Source organism: Motacilla alba, chromosome 1A (assembly GCF_015832195.1).
Source record: "Motacilla alba alba isolate MOTALB_02 chromosome 1A, Motacilla_alba_V1.0_pri, whole genome shotgun sequence".
Classification (NCBI taxonomy): Eukaryota; Metazoa; Chordata; class Aves; order Passeriformes; family Motacillidae; genus Motacilla; species Motacilla alba.
In genome coordinates this window covers 70,905,602-70,929,030 of record NC_052031.1, presented here as the reverse complement: position 1 = coordinate 70,929,030, position 23,429 = coordinate 70,905,602, and the positions used below count along the sequence as shown (strand labels likewise).

At 41.3% G+C, this 23,429-nt stretch overlaps 1 protein-coding gene across 7 annotated transcripts in view; it reads left to right on the top strand.

Annotated features, from left to right (window-relative positions):
* Nucleotides 1-22,613, top strand: part of LOC119708705 (solute carrier organic anion transporter family member 1A2-like) — a 45,018-nt gene extending 22,405 nt beyond the window's left edge. For 4 of the 7 annotated variants that reach the window (XM_038155404.1, XM_038155406.1, XM_038155405.1 and 1 more), the window contains 14 exons: nt 7,213-7,311; nt 8,420-8,561; nt 9,945-10,077; nt 11,096-11,202; nt 13,021-13,167; nt 13,460-13,558; nt 13,987-14,220; nt 16,243-16,407; nt 17,260-17,455; nt 18,271-18,436; nt 19,016-19,200; nt 19,738-19,802; nt 20,892-21,009; nt 21,877-22,613. In XM_038155404.1, coding sequence (XP_038011332.1) covers nt 7,213-7,311; nt 8,420-8,561; nt 9,945-10,077; nt 11,096-11,202; nt 13,021-13,167; nt 13,460-13,558; nt 13,987-14,220; nt 16,243-16,407; nt 17,260-17,455; nt 18,271-18,436; nt 19,016-19,200; nt 19,738-19,802; nt 20,892-21,009; nt 21,877-22,036 — 2,016 coding nt within the window. In that variant the 3' untranslated portion in view covers nt 22,037-22,613. Of the gene's footprint in view, nt 1-4,003; nt 4,207-5,207; nt 5,273-6,336; nt 6,556-7,212; nt 7,312-8,419; nt 8,562-9,944; nt 10,078-11,095; nt 11,203-13,020; nt 13,168-13,459; nt 13,559-13,986; nt 14,221-16,242; nt 16,408-17,259; nt 17,456-18,270; nt 18,437-19,015; nt 19,201-19,737; nt 19,803-20,891; nt 21,010-21,876 lie in introns of those variants that run through there. The other 3 variants (XM_038155409.1, XM_038155407.1, XM_038155408.1) reach the window with 3 other exon arrangements.
* The last annotated feature ends 816 nt before the right edge of the window (nt 22,614-23,429 follow it).

The window sequence follows — 23,429 nt, the reverse complement described above, 5'->3', positions numbered from 1 at the left end:
ATGTGAGCTCTCACAAAGAATTTAGGAGCTACAAGTGACATGGCTAGTCCAAAAGGTGGTGGGATTTTTCAATAAGTGGTTACTGAGCCAAACACCCAGTGGAAAAACTGAAAGCATGGCATTATTGTGAGGGAGGGGAAATGAGGCTCTGGAACCTTTCAGTCATGAACATATTGAAATAATTCCATATTGACACATCGTGCCAATGAAAGATAACATTTCAGTGGGGAAAAAGTTGAAAAGTCACCTTATGAAAGTGTTTGATTGAGGAAAGAGCCTCGTGCAGAGCACAGACCTCAGGAAAAGTGTCTTTAATATCCATAGGTTGGATACCTACTGTACATTTGGAGTGGGTACCTTCAATTCTGCTTTTGATTTCAAAGTATTTTCTGCTACATAAACTACTATCTGCATAGGTAGTATTTATTATTATTATTATTATTATTATTATTATTATTATTATTATATATTTTTTTCCCTTTTTTTTCTTGATTGGTAGGATTCCTACACATTTCCACCCTGGCTAGTGACCCTGATTCTAGTGATTGTAGCCTTGATTTTTTTTTAGTTTTCACAGAGTTCCCATGGGCTGGAAATGGCTCTTTTCATTTTAGAGAGCTATCATGACCCCACATGCTTGTTGGAATTGTGTTCATGCTTAGGATATTGTGTTTAAAAATGAGCACTGACATATATAAAACATATATAAATATATATATATATATAAATGAGTAATGTCATATATAATTTCATGTCAACAGAACATTTCATGCTTCATGTAAATGAGGGGTTAACACCTTCTTAAACTATTTTTTAGGATGTTGTCATAAGCAGGCATAATCTTCGTGGTGCTGTGGATCACTACAGCCCACTGCTTGAAGTCATATATCATCCTGCTGCCTTTTATAATGCTCATAACAATTTGTAGAGGGTAAAAAAGCCCCTGTTGAAAGAACTGTAGAAATTATCACCATAGAGGTGAGGTATTTTTTATCAGGAGCTCTTAAAGCTACACTGTTATTGAAGCCAGCACTTCAATTTTTGTTGCCAAAAGAGGATGGATATTTCATGCAACTTTAACCTTTCTGAGGAAGAGAATCTATTTCAGGGGATCCTAGGAATATTTCCCGTGCTCTAAAAATGAGATATTTGTAGAAAAGCTGTGCTCACAATTATGGTAGATACTTTTGCCCCGATGAAGGAGAGGAATGATGGGGAGGACTCCATCTTATCAGAAGGTTAATTAATTACTTATTATACTGTATTATTCTATGCTGTATTACATTGCATCTAAACTGAGTGTGCCAAGCACTGCACTGCACTCCAGTGCACAGCATCTGGTGACTGCCAGCCAACAGTCCTGACACAGAAACCTGGATTCAACTGGTCAGGGAGTCAAAACATGCCAGAATCCAGCTATCAATTCTCTTCAGAGAATTAACAATCTTCCACGATGCTGCATTCCACTTGTGAGCAGCACAGGCACAGCAAATGAGACAAGAATTGTTTTTCCTTTCTCTGAGGTTCAGAGAATGGGAATCCCAGAATATCCTTGGGAAGCTGTGCCTTGCTTTTCTCTGTGGGGAGAGATGTGGCTCCACACAGGCGCCGGATTCCCAAAGATCCTGCATCCTCCCCTGGGATGTTTCACCCCTTGCAGGACTGAGCTGAGTCCAGAGTGCCTAGCAAGGCCAGGAGTGTCACCTTTAAGCCCCAGCCTGATGGCATCTCTGCACACAAAGCACATTGTCACACCCCAAAACCCTCGTGGAGTGACGGGTAGGGGAGTGAGATGCTATCAGTTACATAAACCACTGATGGATGAATCACAGGCAGTGTCATTTTTTCCAGAGGAAAAGGCTCCAGAGAGACTTTGAACTGCCACTCAACCTGCAGTTTGTTCCCTTAGCTTTTCTCAGAGTGTGTTCCTGAGACAACTTGCCTCTAAGCTGACGACCTGATCACCCAACAAATCCCTTTGTACCTCAAGTAGGAAATACTGCCCAAAAGTATAAAATTAGGATTTCAATGTTCTGAAAAGCTGTTTTGACAACTGAAACATTTTTGTTTCCTAACATTTAAAACCAGAGGTTTGCACAACAGAATATCTTCCAGACTTGCAGCAAATTTTATGAAGAATAGGGAATTTTGTGTCCTCATACATTTTGCTGCAAGGCTAGAAGGCATGAATATGCTTTGCCAAAATAAATGCAAAGCCCCCAAATCCATACAAGTGCAAATTAATGTGCTCAACTCCTTTCTTGAGGGAGAAACTGTTATGACAATATCACTGGTTTAAATAAATAACCAGTTATGAAGCCAGACAGCAATAATGCTTTGCATCTATGCAGTATTATCTCCAAGGTATGGCCCTGAATGCTTTTTAGAAAAATATGTTTATTGTTTTTATTTTAATTTTATTTTTAATTTTTTTTTAATTGTGTTACATGGGAAAAAATTGAGGCAATCATGAGTTGAAAGGAATGAGTAGAGTGGATGGCAGAGTTGAGGACGGAAGACAGATGTGAATTTTTGTTTAGCCTCTAGCTGACATGAGTTCCATTGAGGGGAAAGGGAAGGAAACCTTCCTGGATGGTCGAAGTAAATCTGAATTCAGGCTCAAACTGGGCAGAAAGTTTTGTGCCTGTTTGTGTTTCTGCACATAAGTAAACATCACCCTACATTTTTATTAAATGCAGATGGATGCTTTTCTACCTGGTTTGAGTAGATCAAGGTTTTACCTCTGAGTCTCTTCCATGTCACTACAATGAGACCTTGAGGCTGCTCTTGATTAGTTTGGTATACAAATATATATATATATATATATATATATATATATATATATATATAAATATAAATATAAATATATATATATATATATATACACTGCCTATATAAATCCATTTTTGATTAATGGAGAATCAGTTAAATTATTTCTTTATTTTGCATCTGCTTCTATTTCTTTTGAGGAAGTAGGCTCCCAAAACATCTTGAGCAGGGTTTGTTTCTCATTTATGCAGATGCTGGGACCCCTATGAGAGGGTGAAAGGAGTGAAAATGTTGTGGAAGAGTCTTTGTTGTGAGGCTCCTCTGCTCAGTTCTGCTGGTCTGTTCAAAGGCTGAAGTTTGCAGTGAAGTTTTGGAGTGTGGACCCAGATCAGGACACAACCCTGAGGAGCAAATTCTGTGTTGCCCTTGTAAGAAACTCTCCCTGTAAACCCCCGTGTGACGGGGAGGTGCGTGGCTGTTCACCTGTCACAGCTCTGCACTGCCAGAGCAGCAGATCTCAGCAGAAACTTCTGAGAAATAAAATGGTTTTAAACATTGCCCCGGATCTGAGCTGATGGGGGAATGATGGTGAACCTCCTCCGTGCCATGGCATCCTCACCTGGTTTGCCATGCCAGCTCCTGTGGGATTGCAGCCCCTCTGTGCAGATGCAGCTCACATCCCCAGCTTTTCATGGATTAAAAGTGGTTCCTTACACCTGCAGTGCTGGGAAAAAGCTACTTGGACCTCAGAGGTTTCAAAAGAAGGTGGTATGTTCAGAGTGAGGGCAGAAATGTTCTTTTTTGGTAGGTAAATCATCATGACCCATAACATGGAGCACCAGTAATGAACTGTACTCTGCATTTTTCACTGAGGACTTGTAGGTGTGTCTACTGATTCTTAGATGAGATGTCCCATGGACTTAATTGAAGTCAAGTGGTCTCTTCTGTTGTGTTAACCAGCACTGTTTGTGCTTGGTCAAATTAGTCTCTGGTTTTGCCAAGTCCACTAATCAGTAAGCTAATCTCATTCCCCTCTTCCCTTCTGACCCTGTGTCACCCTTTCCTAGAGTCCACCCAGCCTGTAAATTTACACTCTTAGGGGCACTCCCAAAGCTCCTCTCTGCTCGTGGGTGCTCTCTGGATGTCTGCAGTGGACAGGAGTGTCAGCCCCTCGTGCTCAGAGATCTGACACAGATGTAGCCCTTTGGCCTTTTCTTTTTTCTTGCAGGGAAGAGAAAGAGAGGGGCTTAATTTTAATTTCCCATCTGAGAACTCAGACCATGTCTGTCACATCTGAGCACTCTAAAATGCACGGCTGAAACAATTTGGCAAAAACACAGGTTGCCCCATACTTGGTTAATTTTCAACAATGTAGATTTCAAGTCAAAGTTCAAGTGTCCCATATCAGTGATTTCTTGCAGAAACCTTTTCAAAACTGTAAGTACCTAATTGTTTTGCCATGAGGATATTTTCCATTGTCTCAGTCTAACATTAGTGTAATTGCATTTGAGTAACAGTTTGAACTGTACCTAGTAAAACAAGATTTCAAAAAGCTTTTTGCAACCAGAAAAATAAGCTAGTTAAAAATTCTGTCACCATAATTGCTTTCTGAATCGTTATGTTTTGTGATTTTTAACGCTGTAAACAAAATAAAGATGTGGCAGTGTATCTGTATGACTAAGCTGAGCTAAATGGAAGATGATTTGTACTTTGAAAGTAGCAAATCCTCTTGGGACTTAGGCAAGGCAACTTGCAAAACATTGCATCATCAGCTTTAAATACAGATATTTGGGTGCCTTTTTTTCCTTTTTATTAGTTAGCTAGAGTGATGATGCCTTGTGCAGGCTGCCCTGGAGCAGAGACTGGACAGAGCTAAAGAATAAAGCAGGGATTTATTCAAAGGATCTCCTCCATGGATCCACCTTGGGCAGCACAAGAGCCCAGCCAGGCCTGCACCCAAGATGAACCAAAATGGTCCCAAAATGAACCCAAGATGAACCAAAATGGTCCCAAAATGAACCCAAGATGAACCAAAATGGTCCCAAGATGCACGAGCGCTCCTGGGGTCTCTCCCTTGGCTCAGCTCTGCTCCATTTGCACCTTGCAGTTCATTGTCCCGTTCCAGCTTTAGCCCAGGCACTCCCACCCTGCTTGTTTGTCTCTCTCCAGCCCACGCTGTTTGTGCTCCTGGGCTGAGCTTTGGATCTGGAAGAGGCAGTTCTGGGGCATTGCCAGCTTCCATCCTGCCATTAATATGTCACCAGCCCAGTGCAGAGGTGGAGGGAGGAATGTTACTGCTCTGTTCCCCGAAACTTCAGTGGGCATTGCAGGCTTATGAGTGGGATTCAGGTGCAGGTGCTCACATGCCAGCTGCTAGGTCAGTAAGAACCTGAGGGCGAATTTTGCACACCCATTTTAATATAAATGTGTTTTGATAGAGCCCTATTTTGGCCTGTTCAATGAGCTGAAGAGGTTTGCAGATGAGTCTGACGAGCCCAAGAGTGTAAGCAAGGTAAAGGTGCACAAGAGCAATGTGCAATGGAGAGCAGGTAGATGGAGAAGGGAGTGGGAGCACATTTGGTTCTTGGGACTGAGAAACGTGTGTTCATAGGCACAGAAATGGTAATTTAAATTCTGACCTGCACTTAAAGTGTGGTGTGAGTGCACCTGAGCTGGGTGAGTTATGCACCTGTGTCTTTCAGCTAATTTAGGCTGTTAGTCTGTGTTGGCATCAGTAACATTTGATGAAGTGTGACCACAAAATATTATAAAGCTGGGGAAAGCAATTTCAGAAACAGAGCTGGAAATAATGATTCTGTCTACTTGGTTATTCAATTAATAATCTTAATAAGCTTCCCAGTAAAAAAAAAAAAATGGTTGAAATGCTTTTTTTCCTGGATCATAATTTGTGCTCTGAGGGAAGGTATGAATAATTAAAGGCAAACAATGCTGTTTTGACTGCTGTAATTGCATGAGGAGCAGTGTGATGTGTCTGATTCCCCAAGTCAGGTAACAGGCTGCTGTCTGGTATCTTGTAGCACCGGGAGGGAAAACCTGCAATTAGCCAGATGATGTTCCCTGTGTGTGACAGTGAGATGCAGGGAAATACAGAGAAACTGGTGCAGAAAGGGAAAGGATCCCTTTGCCAGCTCCTAGAAGAGGACAGCTACGGGGCACTGCTGCCATGTTTTGGTTGTTGTCATGTTTGTTGCTGGTGGGCTTCAGAGAAAAGCAGTATTTAGATAAAGGATAAATGATTCCCTGGGATATAAATTTTATTTTAAATTGAAAAGAAAATAGCTGTAGTAGAACAGTTTAGCCCTGTGATTGAACACAGTTTGTAGAAGTATCTGTGAGCAAGGCAGAAATAAAATCTCTGTACCTGCCACAGATAATTGTCTGAGTGCTGAGCAGCTACAGGTAATTGTAAAGTCTTTCCAGGAATGCTGTAACAATGCATTATGCTTTCAAAACCTGCAAGTGAGAAGGTAGCTCCAGAAGGAGTTAATGCCTGTGGGCTTGCTAGGCATCTAGTTAGTGAGGGAACACATTTGAGAGGATTAACATTGTTGTAGAAATGAATGTTTGGAGAGATTGGCCAGGAGGGTGCAGAGGTGAAGAATTTGGAAGGCAGCTGAGTCCTGTGGCTGGGCTGGCCAAGCTGCCCCCCAGCCCTGGACCCATGAGGTGGAAAGCTCAGAGCAGAGCAGGTGCTGCAGGATCCCTTGGGAAGTGTACCCCAGACCAAAAAAGAGGAAATTACCCTGTATCCATCCTGCCTATCAGGTAGGGCTCTGGCTTGCCCTGCTTTTCTTCAGCTTACTCCATCAGGCCTCAGGGAGCTGGATTGTGTAACTTTATTTAATGGAGTCTCTGTAGGAGCCCTTGGAATGAGTAGAATAAAAATAAAAACCTGTTTGATTCGTCGTGCAAACCCTCAGGTGTGTCAGGGCTTTTACAGGTCGCTATATCCAAGTCCCTGGAATATACTGCTCCTTCTTTGAACACGTCTTTGGAATAAATGTAAAATGTTAAGAGAGCAGGCAGCTTAGCATTGTGAGACACTCTAATCATCAGGTTGAGGTGGAGACAAGCAAAGGTAGGCAGATGAATAAAGAGGAATATTTTTGAAAATCTTGGGAGGGGAAGGAGAATCAAGTCTGTTTTGTGTCCCTTTAGAGCTTGAGTTGGTCTGGCGGTTTTGGTTTGGTTTTGTTTTCCTCTAATTTTAATGCCAAGAGATTAATGTCTCTACTCTAACAAAAGTACTTCATTTAGAATAAAATCCATCAGCTTTGTTGCAATCCAGTTGGCAGTTATTGATGGAAAATGCTAGAATATCAAATCTCTTAGAAGGAATATTGTATTTTCGCAAACATGGGACAAAAACTTTTTTTCTTTTCTCTCATCTTTTTTTCAACACTGTAATGGGATGGCTGACAGACTCAGAAACAGACACCAGTGTCAACTAAAAAAGGCACCATGAAGGACCCTGAGAAGCCACATGCAGAGGACAAATTCTGCTGCATTTCCAAGCTGAAGGTACAGCAATTTTTTAGCAATTTTGCAGGAACACACAGCTGTAATTACTTGCATTTACAGTGTTTGGTAGAAGTTACAGCCTAGATTAAATGAATGGGTAAGCTGTTCTTTTTTACCCTTAATGCCCTTACAAAAGTTTGTAGGCAGCTGTGCTGGTTTTTGCTCTCCCTGTACTTTCCACTCTGTGATTTGTTGGAGGAATTGATAATTGCTGCTTTGAAGCTCCACCACTGACTCTGTGAAATGCCCCCAGCCCAACGCATTTACCCTTCCTTAAAGCTGTGAAATGGGCTTTACTGACTGGGATGTGGCAGTAAAAACTGCCTCTTGATCTTGCTCTTGATCTTGAATAGTAATTCAAGTTGTCAAGAAATGCTGCAAAATCTTGTAAAATAACTTTTTTTTTAAAAAATAGTAATTAAAAACCCAAATGCATTTCTTTTTCTTTTCAGCATTTGCAGCAGATGGATGTATTTAAAAATAATGTTGATTCCATTTCATAAATGCTGTTTATAAAGAAGCCTGAAGTTAAAAGGATTTGAACACTGCTGCACTCATCAATTTTAACTTTTTAGCTGTCAGTCGCTACTAATTGTCTTGTAAAAAGGACATGTTATTTACTCCTTTTGGTTGAAATTACTCGTTCTGGTGATCTCTGCAGAGATGGGAGAGCAGATCCTGGATGGAGTGAAGGAAAGGATTTTAGTTCTGCAAGCAATCTGTCATGGGGGTGAACAGGGGGTGGGAAGGTCCTGCAGGTGGCATCCTTGCAGCAGGCACTGCTGCCTTGGCTGGCTAGATGGGCTTTGGGGTTCCTGAGGGCAGTCTTGGTCAATTAGAGAGATGAAGAGCAAAGTTTGTTTGGTTTCCTTTTTTTTTCTTTTTTTTTTTTTTTTTTGGTGTTTTTGTTTGGGTTTTTAATTGTTTGTTTGTTTAGCAAAGCCATAACTCTAGAAAAGAGCGGATGATGGGATTTACACGCACACCAGTGCAACAGAACTGCTCACTTTTTAAACTGGAAGCACACCTTCACTGGAGGAAATAACCACGAAATATCCATAAATATGTGATTTTGAATGGTTTATGCATTCTTCCCTTCCCTCCCTAGGTATTTCTGCTGGCCCTGTCACTTGCCTTCCTCGGGAAAACGATGTCTGGTGCTTACATGAACAGCATGTACACACAGATAGAGAAGCAGTTTAATATCCCAGCTTCTTTAGTGGGCATCATTAATGGAAGCTTTGAAATTGGTAACCTCTCATTTTGATGTTTCTGATGCTTTGAGAATGCAATATGTGGTCTGAGCAGGTGTTAGTGACTCTCATCTGCTCTCAGTTACTCCATGTGACAATAGAGGCCAATTCTGTCATTCTTTTGAGCTGATGTGTAACTGTTGAATGTCTTGGGAATGGGTAGGGCCACGTGAATGGGCAAATTTGGGTTTAAAAACTGGTTCAGCTGATTTCTGCACGCTCATAAGATATGACAGAGCAACTAACAAAATAGAACCAGTTTATGAGATGCTTTCTTCAGAAATATTCAATACACACACACAAAAAAAACCAAAACCAAAAACAACCCAATGTAAACTTTGTCTGAATTTAAGGTCATATTTAGCATTTTGCAGTTCCTTTAATTAAACTTAATTGGAGTGGGCTGTGAATCCTTATCTAAACTCAGTAATATTTTAAGGTTTCACACCTGTACAACTGTCCTTGCAAAGAAAATTTCCAGTTCTACTTCTGGTGCCGCTTGCCTTGGCTCACAGTAAGTTTTGTTGTCCAGTGATAAACTTAAATGCACATCTTTAGGTGCCATTCCAGCCACTGATTCAGCACAGCCTGTTTAGAAATGATACATTAAAAAGGCATTATTTTCTTTCAGAGCATGACGCTCGTCACTCAGAGACATGATTTTGTTCTTCTGACAAAAAGATCATAAAATTAGTAGGTGTGAAATTATTAAATTGCTATTTTTACAGGGCCTGATTCATAATATGAAGCTTGATTCTTTTCTTAGTTGCATAGCAATAAATGGAGAAAATCAACTGCTTCTAAGTGAAAGTGGAGGCGAGGAAAATGAAGACTTTTAGTACATTTTTGTTTTTAAATGGTACTTGGTATAAAAACCTGTGGTATTTTTTATTATTAAGCAATTAATTAAATTAATATTAAATGATTATTTTTTTTAATATGATGGTCCTATTGTGTTTATCATTTCCACTACAAAAACCATGATGATATTCACTTCTGTATTTTCCTACACGTTACCAAATAAAGTATCCTATAAATATCCTAATAATATTCCTATATTATTCTGCATTCCCTGGGCCTGTTCTCCATGCCAAGTAGTGGGAAATTTCTCCTTTATAAAGATGCCCTCAAAAATCTCTCTCCCTGTGATCTCTTTCCCACCCTGCCTTTTATTCTCATGTTCTTTTCGTGTGATGCAACTCTTCCAAAAAAAGACCGTGCAGAGCAGGGAATTACTGCACCATGTGGGCAGCTCCCTGTCTAGTGACACTTTTTAAAGACAAAAAAAGAAGCAGAAGCTGAGCTCACAAGGCAGGCTGAAGTTTGTCAGGGTTATGGGATGCCTTGGTTTGCGGGCGCTGACCCAGGTTCTCTTCGCAGGTAACTTGCTGCTGATAGCATTCGTGAGTTACTTTGGAGCCAAGCTTCACAGACCCAGAATAATTGCTTTGGGCTGCACGGTTCTGTCCTTTGGATGCCTTTTGATATCACTTCCTCATTTTCTGTTTGGGAGGTGAGTGTTGTGCTTAGCTCACAGCAGCCCCTGTGGTCCTCACTGGCATTAACCCTTTCATCCTTCCCCTGAGGGTGCTGCCCGTGGGGAGAGGCATTGCTGAGCATGGGGTCAGTATGATCACTGCAGTTTCTTTGGCTTTGCTCCTGGGATGGCTCCAGAAGTCAGCCACCACCTCCTGAGGAGAGTCACCCCTCAGCTGGGCACCTGCCTTTGCCTTTGCCTTCATCCTTTTGCTGCCCCTTGCATGGGCTCTCCCAGGAAACAGCTGTGATGCTGTCCCTTTACACTGCCAGCTCTCATCTGCTTGGATGGGCAACAGAAATTGTGATTTTTCCAGATCTCTTGGTCTGGAAGCTGGATGAGAGATCACACCTGGTCACTGTGTTGGCAAGAATGAAGTTGGGTATTATCAATCATCACAAACTGGCACAATAAAATGACAGTTATGTAAATGTTATAAAATGTTATGTAAATTTTTTTTAACCTGAGCAATGCAATTTCAGAGTGAAAATTGTGACTCTGTCTTCTCCACACTTCTAGGAATTTATTCAGAGAAAGAGACCTCCCAGAGGACAAGAAATAGATGTTTCTCAAGCTATTTTCACTGCCAAATTAATTTCTTATGTCCACAGTGCAGAGATGTCATCTACCTGTTCTGACTAAAAGAAGAGCTAAAAGTAAATTTAGTACTGACCATTTTCTACTGACCATAATGATCCTTCAACTCCTTTTAAAGGATTTTTTGCTTGGCTTAAAAAAAAATAATAATGTAAGCTTGTGTAGGCTTCAATCAGCAAGGTGTTTTTTGATCCTTCAGTCTTGTTGTGTCCAGGGTGGAAAGGCTCTGGCAGCCTTGGCAGCACCCTCTGTTCAATTAATTTTTGACATGGTTAATGTCAAAACATTCTTCCTACAGCTGCACACTCTTACAGGCAGCTCCAGCACAGACAAATGAGATGGTTCTCATGAATATCTTCTTGACCTGTGCCTGCTTTCTTTCCTTGGTTTCCAACAGGTATCACATTGAAAGCAGCATTTCACAGCGGGAAAATGTCTCAGTGATGCCTCTGTGCCTTGTCCATCAGAACTTGTCCTCCTTGCCTACAGAGGAACCATCAACAGGTATGACTTTTCCTATGGCTGTTAATGTTTTTTCCTGTGTCTATAGTCTCTAAATAAATGGATTTTTGTTTTCATTAGCAGTCACTTCAGGGTTCTGCATTTGACCCGTGCTTTTTGAAGGCCTGGAAACCAGAGGTCAGGAAATTTCCTGGCCTCTGCGACTCCAGAGCTGAAACATTCCTTTCATGCAGCTTTCACATTATCCAGGCAGTTCAATTAACATCCCTGGCACTCCGCTTTGGGACAGTAGAACACCAGGCTGTTCTCACAAATATTTCTCTTTTTAACTTGAAATTCTACGACACCATGAGGAGGTGGGAAGCATATTTCAGCAAAGGGTAAGAGGCATAAGGATGGTTTTTTTTTTGTTGCACCGTGTGGGAAATAAAAGAATGAGAAATAGAGCCAGAACTAAAATATAGATCTCACTTCCCTTTAGAGAAAAGGGAAGGGAAAAAACTAAAACTTATCAGTGAGACTGAAACATGTGTGTGCACTAGCAATGTGCAGGTAAAGGAACTGCTGGGAAGTCAGAGGGCTCGGAGCAAACCATTTAATGAGCACACACAAAATTCTCATGCTGAGGTGGGGGGGTGGGATTGATCTCCTGGGCTTTAGTTCCCTCAAAGGGAAGCGTTCAGCCTGAACCATCCCTCCAGACTCCCTGGATAGCTGGGCAAGGGAGCAAGAACCCCACAGAGAGCTGAATGCCACTGCTGTAATACCTGGATGTGGGGCTTCAAACCAAAGCCTTGTGCTGGGGTTTCCTGGGTCTCCAGTCAGTGATGGATGCAGCTGCCACGCTTTCCAAGGCTGCATGCCAGTTAAGATGTTAATTTTTGCATCTTCACAAAAGGAAATGAAATCTGCACATCTAACAGCACTTGGCAGTAACCTTTCACTTGAAGGTTTCAGATACTTTCTGAAATTTTTCCCAGTTTATAAATGCAAAAATAAAAGTATAGAAAGGTGAATAATTTTCATCTAAATAATGTACAACCACTCGATATGCACATAGATCCCATAGATCCTCATGCCTGTGAACTTGCTTGGGTTGGGCGATTGTTTATTAAATAATTTTCATCTAAATTATGTAAATCCACTCAATATGCACATAGATGATCTTCATGCCTGTGAATATACTTGGGTAAGGTGATTGTTTATTAAATGATTTTCATCTAAATGATGTACAGGCACATAGATCACATGGACCCTCATGCCTATGAATATACTTGGGTAAGGTGATTGTTTATTAGATAATTTTCATCTAAATGCTGTACATCCACTCCATATGCACATAGATCCTCCTGTCTTTGAATACAGTTCTGCAAGAAGATTGTTTCTTTATTGGTTTATGGACAAGCAAGGCTGTGATACTCAGATATCTGAGTCCATTTCCTGTGAAGTTAAAAGTGGACTGAATGTGGCCACATCTGCACGTGGATGGCTTCACCTGTGTTTGGTGGCAGCAGTTTGACACTAAAACAGGAGGTCTGGGTTTCTGTGGTCAGCCGCCCAGAGAGGCAGCAGCTGCTGCTGGCAAAGCTGGTTTTTGTGGGTTAATGGGTTTGCCCTGAGAAATCTCAGCATGGCAAAGTGGGAGAGAGCAGTGGAACCCAAAGCAGACCGTGGGATGAAGAAATCCCAGTTCAAGGAGAGAAAGGAAGTAAAAAAGCATTGTGACCCGTTATTAATCTTTTCTTTTTACAGGATACACTTACCCACCAAAGCTTGAGCTAATGGTCAGTGCTTTGTCTTTAGATTTTCATTAATAGTTGGGTCTAAAACATTCATTCTGACTTTTTGTTTCATCCACAGAATGTGAAAAAGAGCCTGGGTCCCTGCTGTGGATTTTTGTGATGGTTGGAAACATTGTGAGAGGGATGGGTGAAACTCCTGTCATGCCTTTAGGCATTTCCTACTTGGAGGATTTTGCCAAAGCAGAGAATTCACCTTTCTACCTGGGTAAATCCACCCTGCTGTGGTAATTCCCCTTCTCCAAACACACACACACACACAAACAAAAGAAAGGACTATTGTGATGCCCTGCAGCCCAATAAAGGAATGCAGAAAACATTAATTATTGCCTTATCAAAATAATAATATTTTAGAACTTGTAATTTAACCAGAGAGAAACTTGTTGGAATGGGGCCATTTTTAGGTGCAAGTAGAGCTGTCCTAACCATATGTAACAATTCCAAGAAGGTAATTGTGTCTGGGTTCTAATTTAGAACGTTTTCTCTCTTTCCTACCCCAGCATGTCTACATACAGCAACTGTAATCGGCCCCTTCCTTGGTTTGCTGTTGGCTTCATTCTGTGCAGAGCTCTTTGTTGACATTGGATCAGTGGGTGCAGGTAATGGGTGAACATATAAACCTCATTTTTAAGTCTGCAGTTGGTGTATTTTTCAGAGCTAAAAGATGTTTCCTTGCTAATATGAGTTAATCTCACCTGAGTTCATTGGTGTTTATTTTAGAATAGAATATCTGTGTATAACATTCAGTTCATAGGCACACAAATCAATCTGCTTGTAAATTATTTGATGAAAAATTGTGTAACCTGGCTTAACAGAGGAAAGGACTAGAATTAACTTAATACAAGCCACTGAAGTTTGCCAGAAAATTAGCAACATTAGAAAAGAAAACTGGAGAATGTGCTCCTTCGTGAGCCTCATTTCAAGAATCATTACAATGCTTTTATGTCAGGGATGACTGGGAAAGCACAAAATGACAGCAAAGAATTTCTGAAGTGATCAAGAGGTCTGTTTTTGTGTTTTATTGCAGATGAGATAACCATAGCAGCCACTGATGCCCGCTGGGTTGGAGCATGGTGGCTGGGCATTTTGATCTGTGCCCTGCTGAATCTCCTCGTGGCAATCCCGTTCTGGTTTTTGCCCAAGTCCCTCATAAAGGAAGGTGAAACCAACGAACCTGAGGAGACAACTGAAAAAAGTGCAACACCACTGCAAGAAAATGACAGAAATGAAACCAGACAGACCATGTATGCAATTGCTAAAGGCAAGTTATATTGCATTTCATTTCCCTCTGACTTTAGTCCCAAGGCGTGCGCTCTGTGTACTTGTGTGGTTAAAGGTGGGTCCAAGATATGCAGTGCCTGCTGTGTTTTGATGTCTCTGCAGTTCAAGGGATTTGTGCAGGAATGTCAAATGGCTCCTTGCAGAGGGAGAAAGCTGATTTCCACGATCTGGGATCTGGATCCTTCCCTTTCCCCTCCTGCGATCCAGGCGTAGATCTTTTCTTCCCAAGAGAGGGCTGAAGCTCTGAAATCTGGGTAGGAATATTACACCCCAGTGAGCTGGGGATGAGGGGCAGATATTGGTTGCTTGTACCCCACATCCACTGTGCAGAAAAGCAGAAACCCAACATAAATCTTGTGCATTTCTTGAGTCCAGCTGAAAGCCCTAAAAGGGAATTGATAAACACTTAAGTGTCTCATAAACACTTAATTAGTGTTGAACAAAGATGTATTTGATTCACATTTATCCATGTTACCACTGGCAGCTTTTGCATCCGTGCTCTTTCAAATCTCTGTATCTGTAGGAGGATATTTTTTTCCTTCCTTATTTAAAGGAAAAATCCTTCCAACATTTGGACATGTAAGTGAATAAACTGTGTCAAAGACTATGATCCTCAGAGCAGCCTGTCCAGCTCAGGGCCCTCTGACAGGACCTCAGAAATTTTCAGAAAGTAAATTCCAAGTGGCAGCTCCCTCTCTGTGCTTCTCCAGCTGGGTCCTGCAGATTCACCTCACCCAGAGGGAGTCCTTAGGTCCTGGCTGATATTGCAGCTTCATTTTGATGACCAGAGCATCTCTTTCTGCTGTCACCCAGCCCTGAATGAATCCATCAATAAAATACAGTTCTCCCAGCTCAGGTGTGGCTCCCTAGTGCTCCAGGGTCCCTTCAGAGCTGATGATTTCATGGTCATTCCCTGCCTGTGTTGTAGGAATGTTCACTGTCCCTGGATATCCTGAATTTAGCAGCTTTTCATTCCACAGGACAGTTGTGGTTGCAAGGGACTTGTGGAGGTCACCCGGTCCAACCCCTGTTCAACCACTCACAGCCTATTGGCCAGGACATATTCAGACAACTTTTTAAGGGTTTTCAAGTTGAAACTATAAAAAATGTTTTTATAGTTAAAAATAACCTAAAATAAAATTAATTTAATAACAATAAAATTTCCTTAAGAAGCTCTGATTAAAAATGTCACTGCATCTGTGAATAATGCAGCTTATTTCTGGAGTTTCTAATATTTGACTAATTTTTGAGAGATTTGCATACGGATCTACTTCTAATAAGGCACTTGCTTACCTCTGGAAGACCTGCACCCATCCCCAGTGGTGCCCACTTTCAGTGAGGCCCAGTCATTGTTTTGTGGATGCTTAAATTTATCTGCAGAGTTTCTTGACAACAGCTCAGCACATTGATTAACAGAGAACATTGGACAAAGGGGAATCGTGGGGCTTTTCTTATGGTTCAAATCCTGACCTAAAGGGCACTACCCAGAGGAAACACCTGTGTAAATCAGTTTCTCAGATGCTTAAAACAGCCTGAGACAGATTTTGGGAGGACGGTGGGAATAACTGTGCTCACAGCTCTCTTCAGGCCTCTTCTGCCCCAGCAGCAAACCCCAAAATCAGAGTCCAGGACTCTGGGGCAGCTTGTCACAGCTCCAGAGTGCATTTTCACCCCTCTGGATGCCAGCTTTTGCTGGAAGCTCTGGGGGCATGGGATGAGGGAAAAGGGGGGGAAGATGGGGCAGTATCTGCTGCTGCTGCTGCTGCTGTGATTTATGATTGTCTGATAAGGAACAGCTGCACTGGTGTGCATGTGTGTGTGTGAGGGTATCTTTGGGTAGGGGAGACCCTGGGCTAAGCAAGGAGCCTTTGGCCTGTGGTGTCTGGCAAAGCACAAGGTTTATCCTGATCCAGTTCAGGACCATTTCTGTTCCCCCCTTTCCCCCACAGCCACGTTGTTTTCATAAAGCATCACAGTAACTCAAGGCATTATTTCCTTGCAGATTTCATCCCCTTCCTCAAGGCTCTGTTGCACAACCCTGTGTACATGTTATTTATATGCATAACTGTGCTGCAGTTCAGCGCCTTCGACGGCATGATATCCTTCATGCCCAAGTATCTGGAGCAGCAGTTTGGGAAATCTGCATCAGATGCCATCTTTTTGATTGGTAATGTTTGCATTTCGCTTTGTCCTATCAATTAGTGATGTGTCTATTCAAATTACCTGTGTTTTCACATATATATATATGTTCATGTGTATTTACATGTACATACTAAGGTTAAATGCTTCTACACGTGAGGGATATCACACTCCAAAGCATTTCTAAATGTCAATGCATTTTCTGCTAAACACCTAATTTTTTGCTCTCAATTTTGTAATCTAATTCCCATCTTTTGAATTGGCTCAGAAAATTCAGCTGACATGAACCTAAGCCATGTGGTGTTTGTGTAAAACCACTTCCATTGTTTCTTTCTGTCAGATTTTGCTTCTTTTAAGCATCAATCATCAAAGAAGTGTGAGAGCACATTCAGTAATCTCATCTCAATACTGAAAGCCTGTTCCTCCTTTCTGTCATCCTTAGAGTGCATTAAGATGTATCTTAATTAAGATGTGCACTTAATTAAGATGTGCACAGATCTTTCTGTTGAGTTTCTCAGTCAGCTGGAGAGGCTGGATTGAAACAATATCTTTTTTTTCCTCTTTTTTTTTTTTTTTTGAGTTGGACCTAGAGTGCAACTCTAGATTGCCATTATCCCATTAACAATTTTAGCCCTGCCCTGCAGCTCCCTCCCCGAGCAGTTCTCACCTGCTGTTGACTTTGGCAGAGGTTTTGGCTGGGAAAGGAAATTAGCAGAGACCCATTTCTGATTGTAGCTAAATTATTCAGCCCCAGGCACTCTTTGCCAAACACAAGCTTCCCTCACAGCAGCTGCAGTAGCCTCTTCTCTAGCTGCCCTGTAGTAGAGTAGCTTTGATGGTCTCCTCTATTTTAACATGGAAGTTTCACTTGTTCAAATAGGTGTTTACAACTTGCCAGTTCTATGCGTTGGGTATTTTTCTGGCGGCTTGTTCATGAAGAAATTCAAGATAAATATCTATCAGGCTGCGAACATAGCATTTTGGGTATCTTTACTGGAGTACCTTCTCTACTTTGCTGCCTATTGGACTGTCTGTGATACCTCACCAGTTGCTGGGCTAACAGTTTCCTATCAAGGGTATGTTCTTTGGGACTCAGGAGGACTTCAGTCTTAAGACACCAGGATGATTTTTCTAGTCAAGAATCACTCCATTTCAGTTCCCTGTTCTAAATTCCCAAGGCTTTTTGCTTGCTTTAGACAGTAGGTCTGTCATCCCTGTTTCAAACAACAAAAATGTGTTAAAAAAGATATCCATGTCAAGACTCATGCAATTGCATGTCTGTATTAATTCTTTTATTGATACAATTAGTGAAGTAATGTAACTGCAGTGAAAATAAAAAATTGTTGCTCAAATCAGGCATATGTGAGTGCAAGTTCAGAAAAAGAGAGGAAAAACTTCCCTTCTTGATCTTACACTGGTTTACTCAAATTTGATTGCTATCAAGTTATCAGAGGGTATTTTATCTGCAGCTTCCTGATTTGAAGCCTGCCATTGATCATTGGGAATCATGGAATGGTTTGGGTTGGAAGGGATCTTAAATAGCCTTTATTTCCAACCTGCCTGCCCCATGGCAGGGACACCTTCCACTAGACCAGCTTGTCTGTAAAATGGACATGGAGGTATAGATGCAGCATTTATGGACAATCAGGAACAGACATGCCATAGATGAGAAAAAAGCTGCGGGGTAGTCATACCTAATTTATGATATTAATGTGATATAATACAATTTAATGTCCTATAGAAAGACAGAAAGGCATGACTTCAGGGTAGGAGCATGTAGGATTGGGTCCTGATTCAACCCTGGAGCTAGAACAGAACCTTAGGCACTGCAGAGGGCTGCTGTGGGTACCTCATCCCTGAAATATTTATTCATCTTCTGAATGTGTTTCAGAATAGAGCAAGTTTCATATGCAGAAAACACTCTACTGGCTGGCTGCAACATGGGTTGTGATTGCCCACTTAAAATATGGGACCCGGTCTGTGGGAGCAATGGGATCACTTACGTGTCACCTTGTCTTGCTGGCTGTAAATCCTCAAGAGGAACTGGAAGGAGTTTGGTAAAGCATACATTTTATTGCACTGAAACTGTGAAATATAGTAGGTGGCAAATATTCATACCAATATAGGGTTGGGAAAATCCATGCATGTACTTTTAATTGAATATATACAAGGTGAAGGATCTGAACAAATTCACTGAGAAGCACCAGAAATTTCAAACTGCATATGGAAATCAGTTTAAGCTTAAATTAAAAAATATAATGAGGAGGAATTCTTCTCTACTAAGAACTAAGGAATCTTAAATGTTTAATATGGAGTGAGAAATTATTTTAAAGGTGTTACCAACTGGAAACCTGAGTGCCCAAGAACCTTTTAGCCAAAAATGAAAGTCTATAGATGGACTTAATAATCTCCTTTCCCCTGTAGATTTAAACGGGTAACCAGGCATTATGGAACTCTTATCCCCAAGCATAGGGGTGGCTGGACCTGTGCCTGGCAGCCTAGGGGAGAGGCCACAGTGCTGCTCATGAGTAACAGGCTGGAGAGCAGGAGACAGCCAGATGTGTGCCAACAGTGTGGGTTTGCCATTCGGGGTGTGAGTTTGGACAATCTGTGTGATTAAAACACTCTTTTGATAGGTATTTGAAAACTGCACCTGTGTTGCAGCCTCAGGGTTTTCATCTCAAAACATCTCTGCAACTCTGGGCCAGTGTGATGGACACGAAAGCTGTGACAAGATGCTCCATTACTTTTTAATCTTGACATTAGTCTGCAGCTTCATTTTTTCCTTAGCAGCCATGCCTGGATACATGGTCTTAATAAGGTAGAGTAAAATTTCCTTGTCTTATTGACATCTACCAGACTTTTTATTCTGAGGTTTTAGTTCTCCAGGGAATAAAAGGTGTTTAGTTTGCATATGGAAGGAGGAAGAGCAGAAAAATCTGATGTCATTTCTGTGCTGTTAAGGTTTAGTGTCATGTCACCTTTGTAATCTGATGTAGCTTCTTCAGATAAAGCTTCAGGTTTATCCTGAATGAATGCAGGAGCCCTGAGTCAGGGAACTGGGCTGTTGAGTGGTGTGTGATATCTGTGACTTTATCAATCATTTCAATCAAATAATAATTTACGATGTTGATTAAGGCACAACTACCCTGTACTTAGTGTTGACCCTGACAGCAGCTTTTCCTTTTGTGATTTGGCAGTCCTAGATAAGGAACTTCCCAGCAAACATCACCTAATGAGCACAATGAGCTCATTAGTAGAATGGTTTGGGCCCAATGTGATGAAGAAGAACTTGATTTAATAAAAAGGTTAAATATCTGTTATTAATGTCACCTCTGTGAATGCAATTATCATGCAGGTCTCTAAAGCCTGAGGAGAAGTCATTTGGAGTGGGCATCCATGGGCTGGCTTCAAGAGTATTTGGTAAGAAAATATCTCACACACTTCAGAAGAGCAGTGAGGGCTGACCTAGAGCTGGAGAAGGATCCCAGCAGGGCTGTGGGCATGGCTCAGGGGTCATTGCTTCTGTGCAGTGCCTTTGATCAGGAAGCATTTAGGGTTTTTTTTTCACAGCTCTCAGAGCATGGCAAAGCAGAAATGCTTGCATTTTTTATACTGAGTAATAGGCTGGTGTCTTGGTTTAACCCCAGTCAGGATCTAAGTACCATCCATCCACTTATTCTCCTCCCACATGGAACAGGGAGGAGAGTTAGGTAGAACACACTGGTTAAGAAAATAATAGTTTAGGAATGAAATAAAGTAAAATATAATAATAGTAGGAAAAATAGAGAGAGGAATAAAACAAAAGAAAAGAAAAGTGATGCAGAATAAAATTGACTGTGAGCTGTTGACCAATACCCATCCCACTGCCAAGCAGCAGTCAGTCCCTCCCTGCCACTTCTCTCCTGTCTGTGTACTAAGCAGGACACTGCAGGTTGTGGAATTTCCCTTTGGCCACTTTGGGCCACCTGTCCTGGCCAAGCTCCCCCCTGGTTTCCTGGGCAGCTCCTCACAAACAGAGCTGAGACACAGAGCACTCCTTAGCAGCAACTAAAACATTGGTGTGTTATGGAAATTATTCTGATATTAAATAATTTCTGATATTAAATCCAAACATCAGAAGAAAATGACCTGTATTAAGTGCATTTTGCAGAAACCAGGACACAGGACATCTGCTGCTCACTGGAAAGCCATTTGGCATTCCTTCACTCCTACAGTTTATTGGAGTTATTATGTTTACATTGCCCTCACTGATGAGAGAAAACCTTGAGTTGTGAGCAGGAAACACTGTCCCTGCTGCTGCATGTGGGTGTTCTTTAACAGGCAGCAGGGAAGGAAACCTTTGGCTGAGGGTAGGAAGAAGAGGGAGCACAAGGAAAATAAAGATTGAGGCTCCTGCTGCAAGAGGACAGGACAGAGGGAGCAGGTGGCAAACAGCACAGGCTCTGGGGTGGAGCTGATAACCAGAAGGAAATTGCCCTTCACAAAAACTTTGCCCATGTTCTTTTTTAGCTGGAATTCCATCTCCCATTTATTTTGGGGCTCTGATAGACACCACTTGCTTGAAGTGGGGCACTGTGACTTGTGGTGGAGAAGGAGCGTGTAGGATGTATGACATTGTCACATACAGGTATGTTCCCTACTTTATTTTTAATTTCTCCTTCTTACTCTGTTATTGCATGCAGAGGGATGTAATTTTATGCACTTTGTGTCTCCCTAGCAGACAAACTGCTCCTGTGTTAGAGATGTGAGACCATTTTCTTTGGCATTGGCTTTATTTGCAAAGTGCAGCCTTTGACACAGACAGTGGAAAAACCTTTGAACAGAAATGTTCTGGTGCCACAATATTCACTAATAACCTTTCATGAGAACAGGCTCTGAAAAAAACTCTGAATTATGATAAAAATACTGAAAAGCAGTTAGCTTATGTGGGGAAAAGTTCAATGGGTGACTGCAGTGTCTTTGAACAGGAAATGGTTGAAAGAGGACTTGAATTTAAAAAAAGAAGAATGTTATGGAGAAGATACAGTTACTTAGGTTGGCAATGGAATACTCACTTCATGTTTTTGTAGTCCTTCAAGGACTGATGGGCGATTTTTAAAGAAAAATCTTGTTGAACTTGTGGCCTCATACTAATTCCTTGTAATGCTGTGCTGAGGCTGCTTTGGAAGAATATTCTCTGGAATTTCTTCTTTGGAAGAAATTTTAACCCAGTAATCTGAGCCCTTTCAGGACTCTCTGTTTTCCCTAGGGATAAAGCCATAGGAGTGCCAGGTGCCTGACTTCACTTGCTAAATCATTTGCCTGAAACTGGGAGATGTAAAAGGTCATTTTCCCTTTTCATATTCCCTATTCTCACATTCTCACCTTCTGTGAGACCCAAAAGCATCAGGGCACAAGAGTGGCTGCGTAACCTTCACAAAACAATGTTTGCTGAATAGTTTTGGCCTTTTTTTTACAAATGCATGTATTTAATAAAACTCGTTATTTCTTTCAGGTGGCTCTATCTTGGCCTGCCAGCAGTGTTACGTGGCGTGTCCTACATCCCCAGCACACTCGTTCTCCTCATTTTAAAGAAGAAGCTGAAATCTGAAAAGCCAGTCTTATCAAATGAACCAATAGAAATGCAGGATAAAGGACAAGAAGCAGTGAAATAGCATTTCACAGAAGGACATGTTGGGGGAAAAAAACCATTGCAGTGTAAATATTGGATATATCCTTGTGAAAAATTTTTTACTTTAAGTAAGGAACACTTGGCCAGAGATGAATAGAATTACACATAGTTGTATCCTACTTACACTATAAAAGTATCAGTTTATAAACACAAGGCATGGGAAAAATAAGTTTGGTGCAAAAGAACAAGGACTTAGAAGTAAGAAAACGTAGGAAATGCCAGGTTTGAGTTGTCTGAGCAAAGGGCTCTGAAGCAGGAACGTATGTGTTCAGTCCTGCTTCACTGAAAATAGAGAGAATTTTGCATTTGGCTCCAAGTGATGGTGCCAGATTTCATCTAGGAATTCTCACATGGTTTCTGTCAGAGTGTCACTGACTGTAGACAGCATTTGTGGCTTCTTCAGGCCCCAGTTTTCCATAAATTTATTTAATGATATTGTTAGTCCTTTCAGGCAGGGATTATTTGTTATTCTGCATAGTACAGGTGGGCAATATACTGGTTTATGTCATGGTCTGGGTGTTGTGGTAATAACAATAAATTTTAAAAATTACATTTTTAAAAATTGCTGTGTTGTGGTGATGTTTTAAGATTTGAATAGAGCATTGACAAGGAAAGGTCATCGGGAATCATTACTTCAGTTACCTGCTGCCCTGGGATGTCTTGGGAAATAAAACCCTAAATGTCTCAGGTGACAAAAATTAAAGAAAACCCTGCTGATATGAGTTATACAAGGTGACTCTGTGGTTTAATGCATCCATGTTTAGCATCTAATTTGGCACTGCCTCATGTTTGGCCCCAGGGCAGAGCACCCTTGGGTCAGTCTGCCAGTGCCCATGCAATGACTTCTTGAGGCTTTTTATTCCAAAGCCTGGTTATTTTATTTTATTTATTTTATTACAGGTCCTGGTTGTTATTCCCTACTGCGTAAGGCATGTAGGGAGTTTGCTCTAGCACAAGGAAATATTTCCTACTAGTTTATTTTATATGGCACAGACCTGCTCACATTTAAACCACCCGGGACCTTCTGCAGTCACCAAGAAGTGGGAAGGGTATTTTGCCACAGTAGTTCATTAGTTTAGTTACAATCTGATTATTTCAGATTGTAAGAAATACTTCAAGGCTGTCTTATTGACATCATATATGTGTGTGTGCTTGGAATTGCTTCCTGTCCTTGTGGGGTCAGTGAGAAAAGATCCATTTCCTCCCCCAGAGCAGGAAATCAGCTCTGAAATTTAAAGTTTCTTCAAATACAAGCGATCCTTAAAGCTGATTCTTTTGAAATTTAAAGTTTCTTCAAATACAAGCGATCCTTAAAGCTGATTCTTTTGAAATTTAAAGTTTCTTCAAATACAAGCGATCCTTAAAGCTGATTCTTT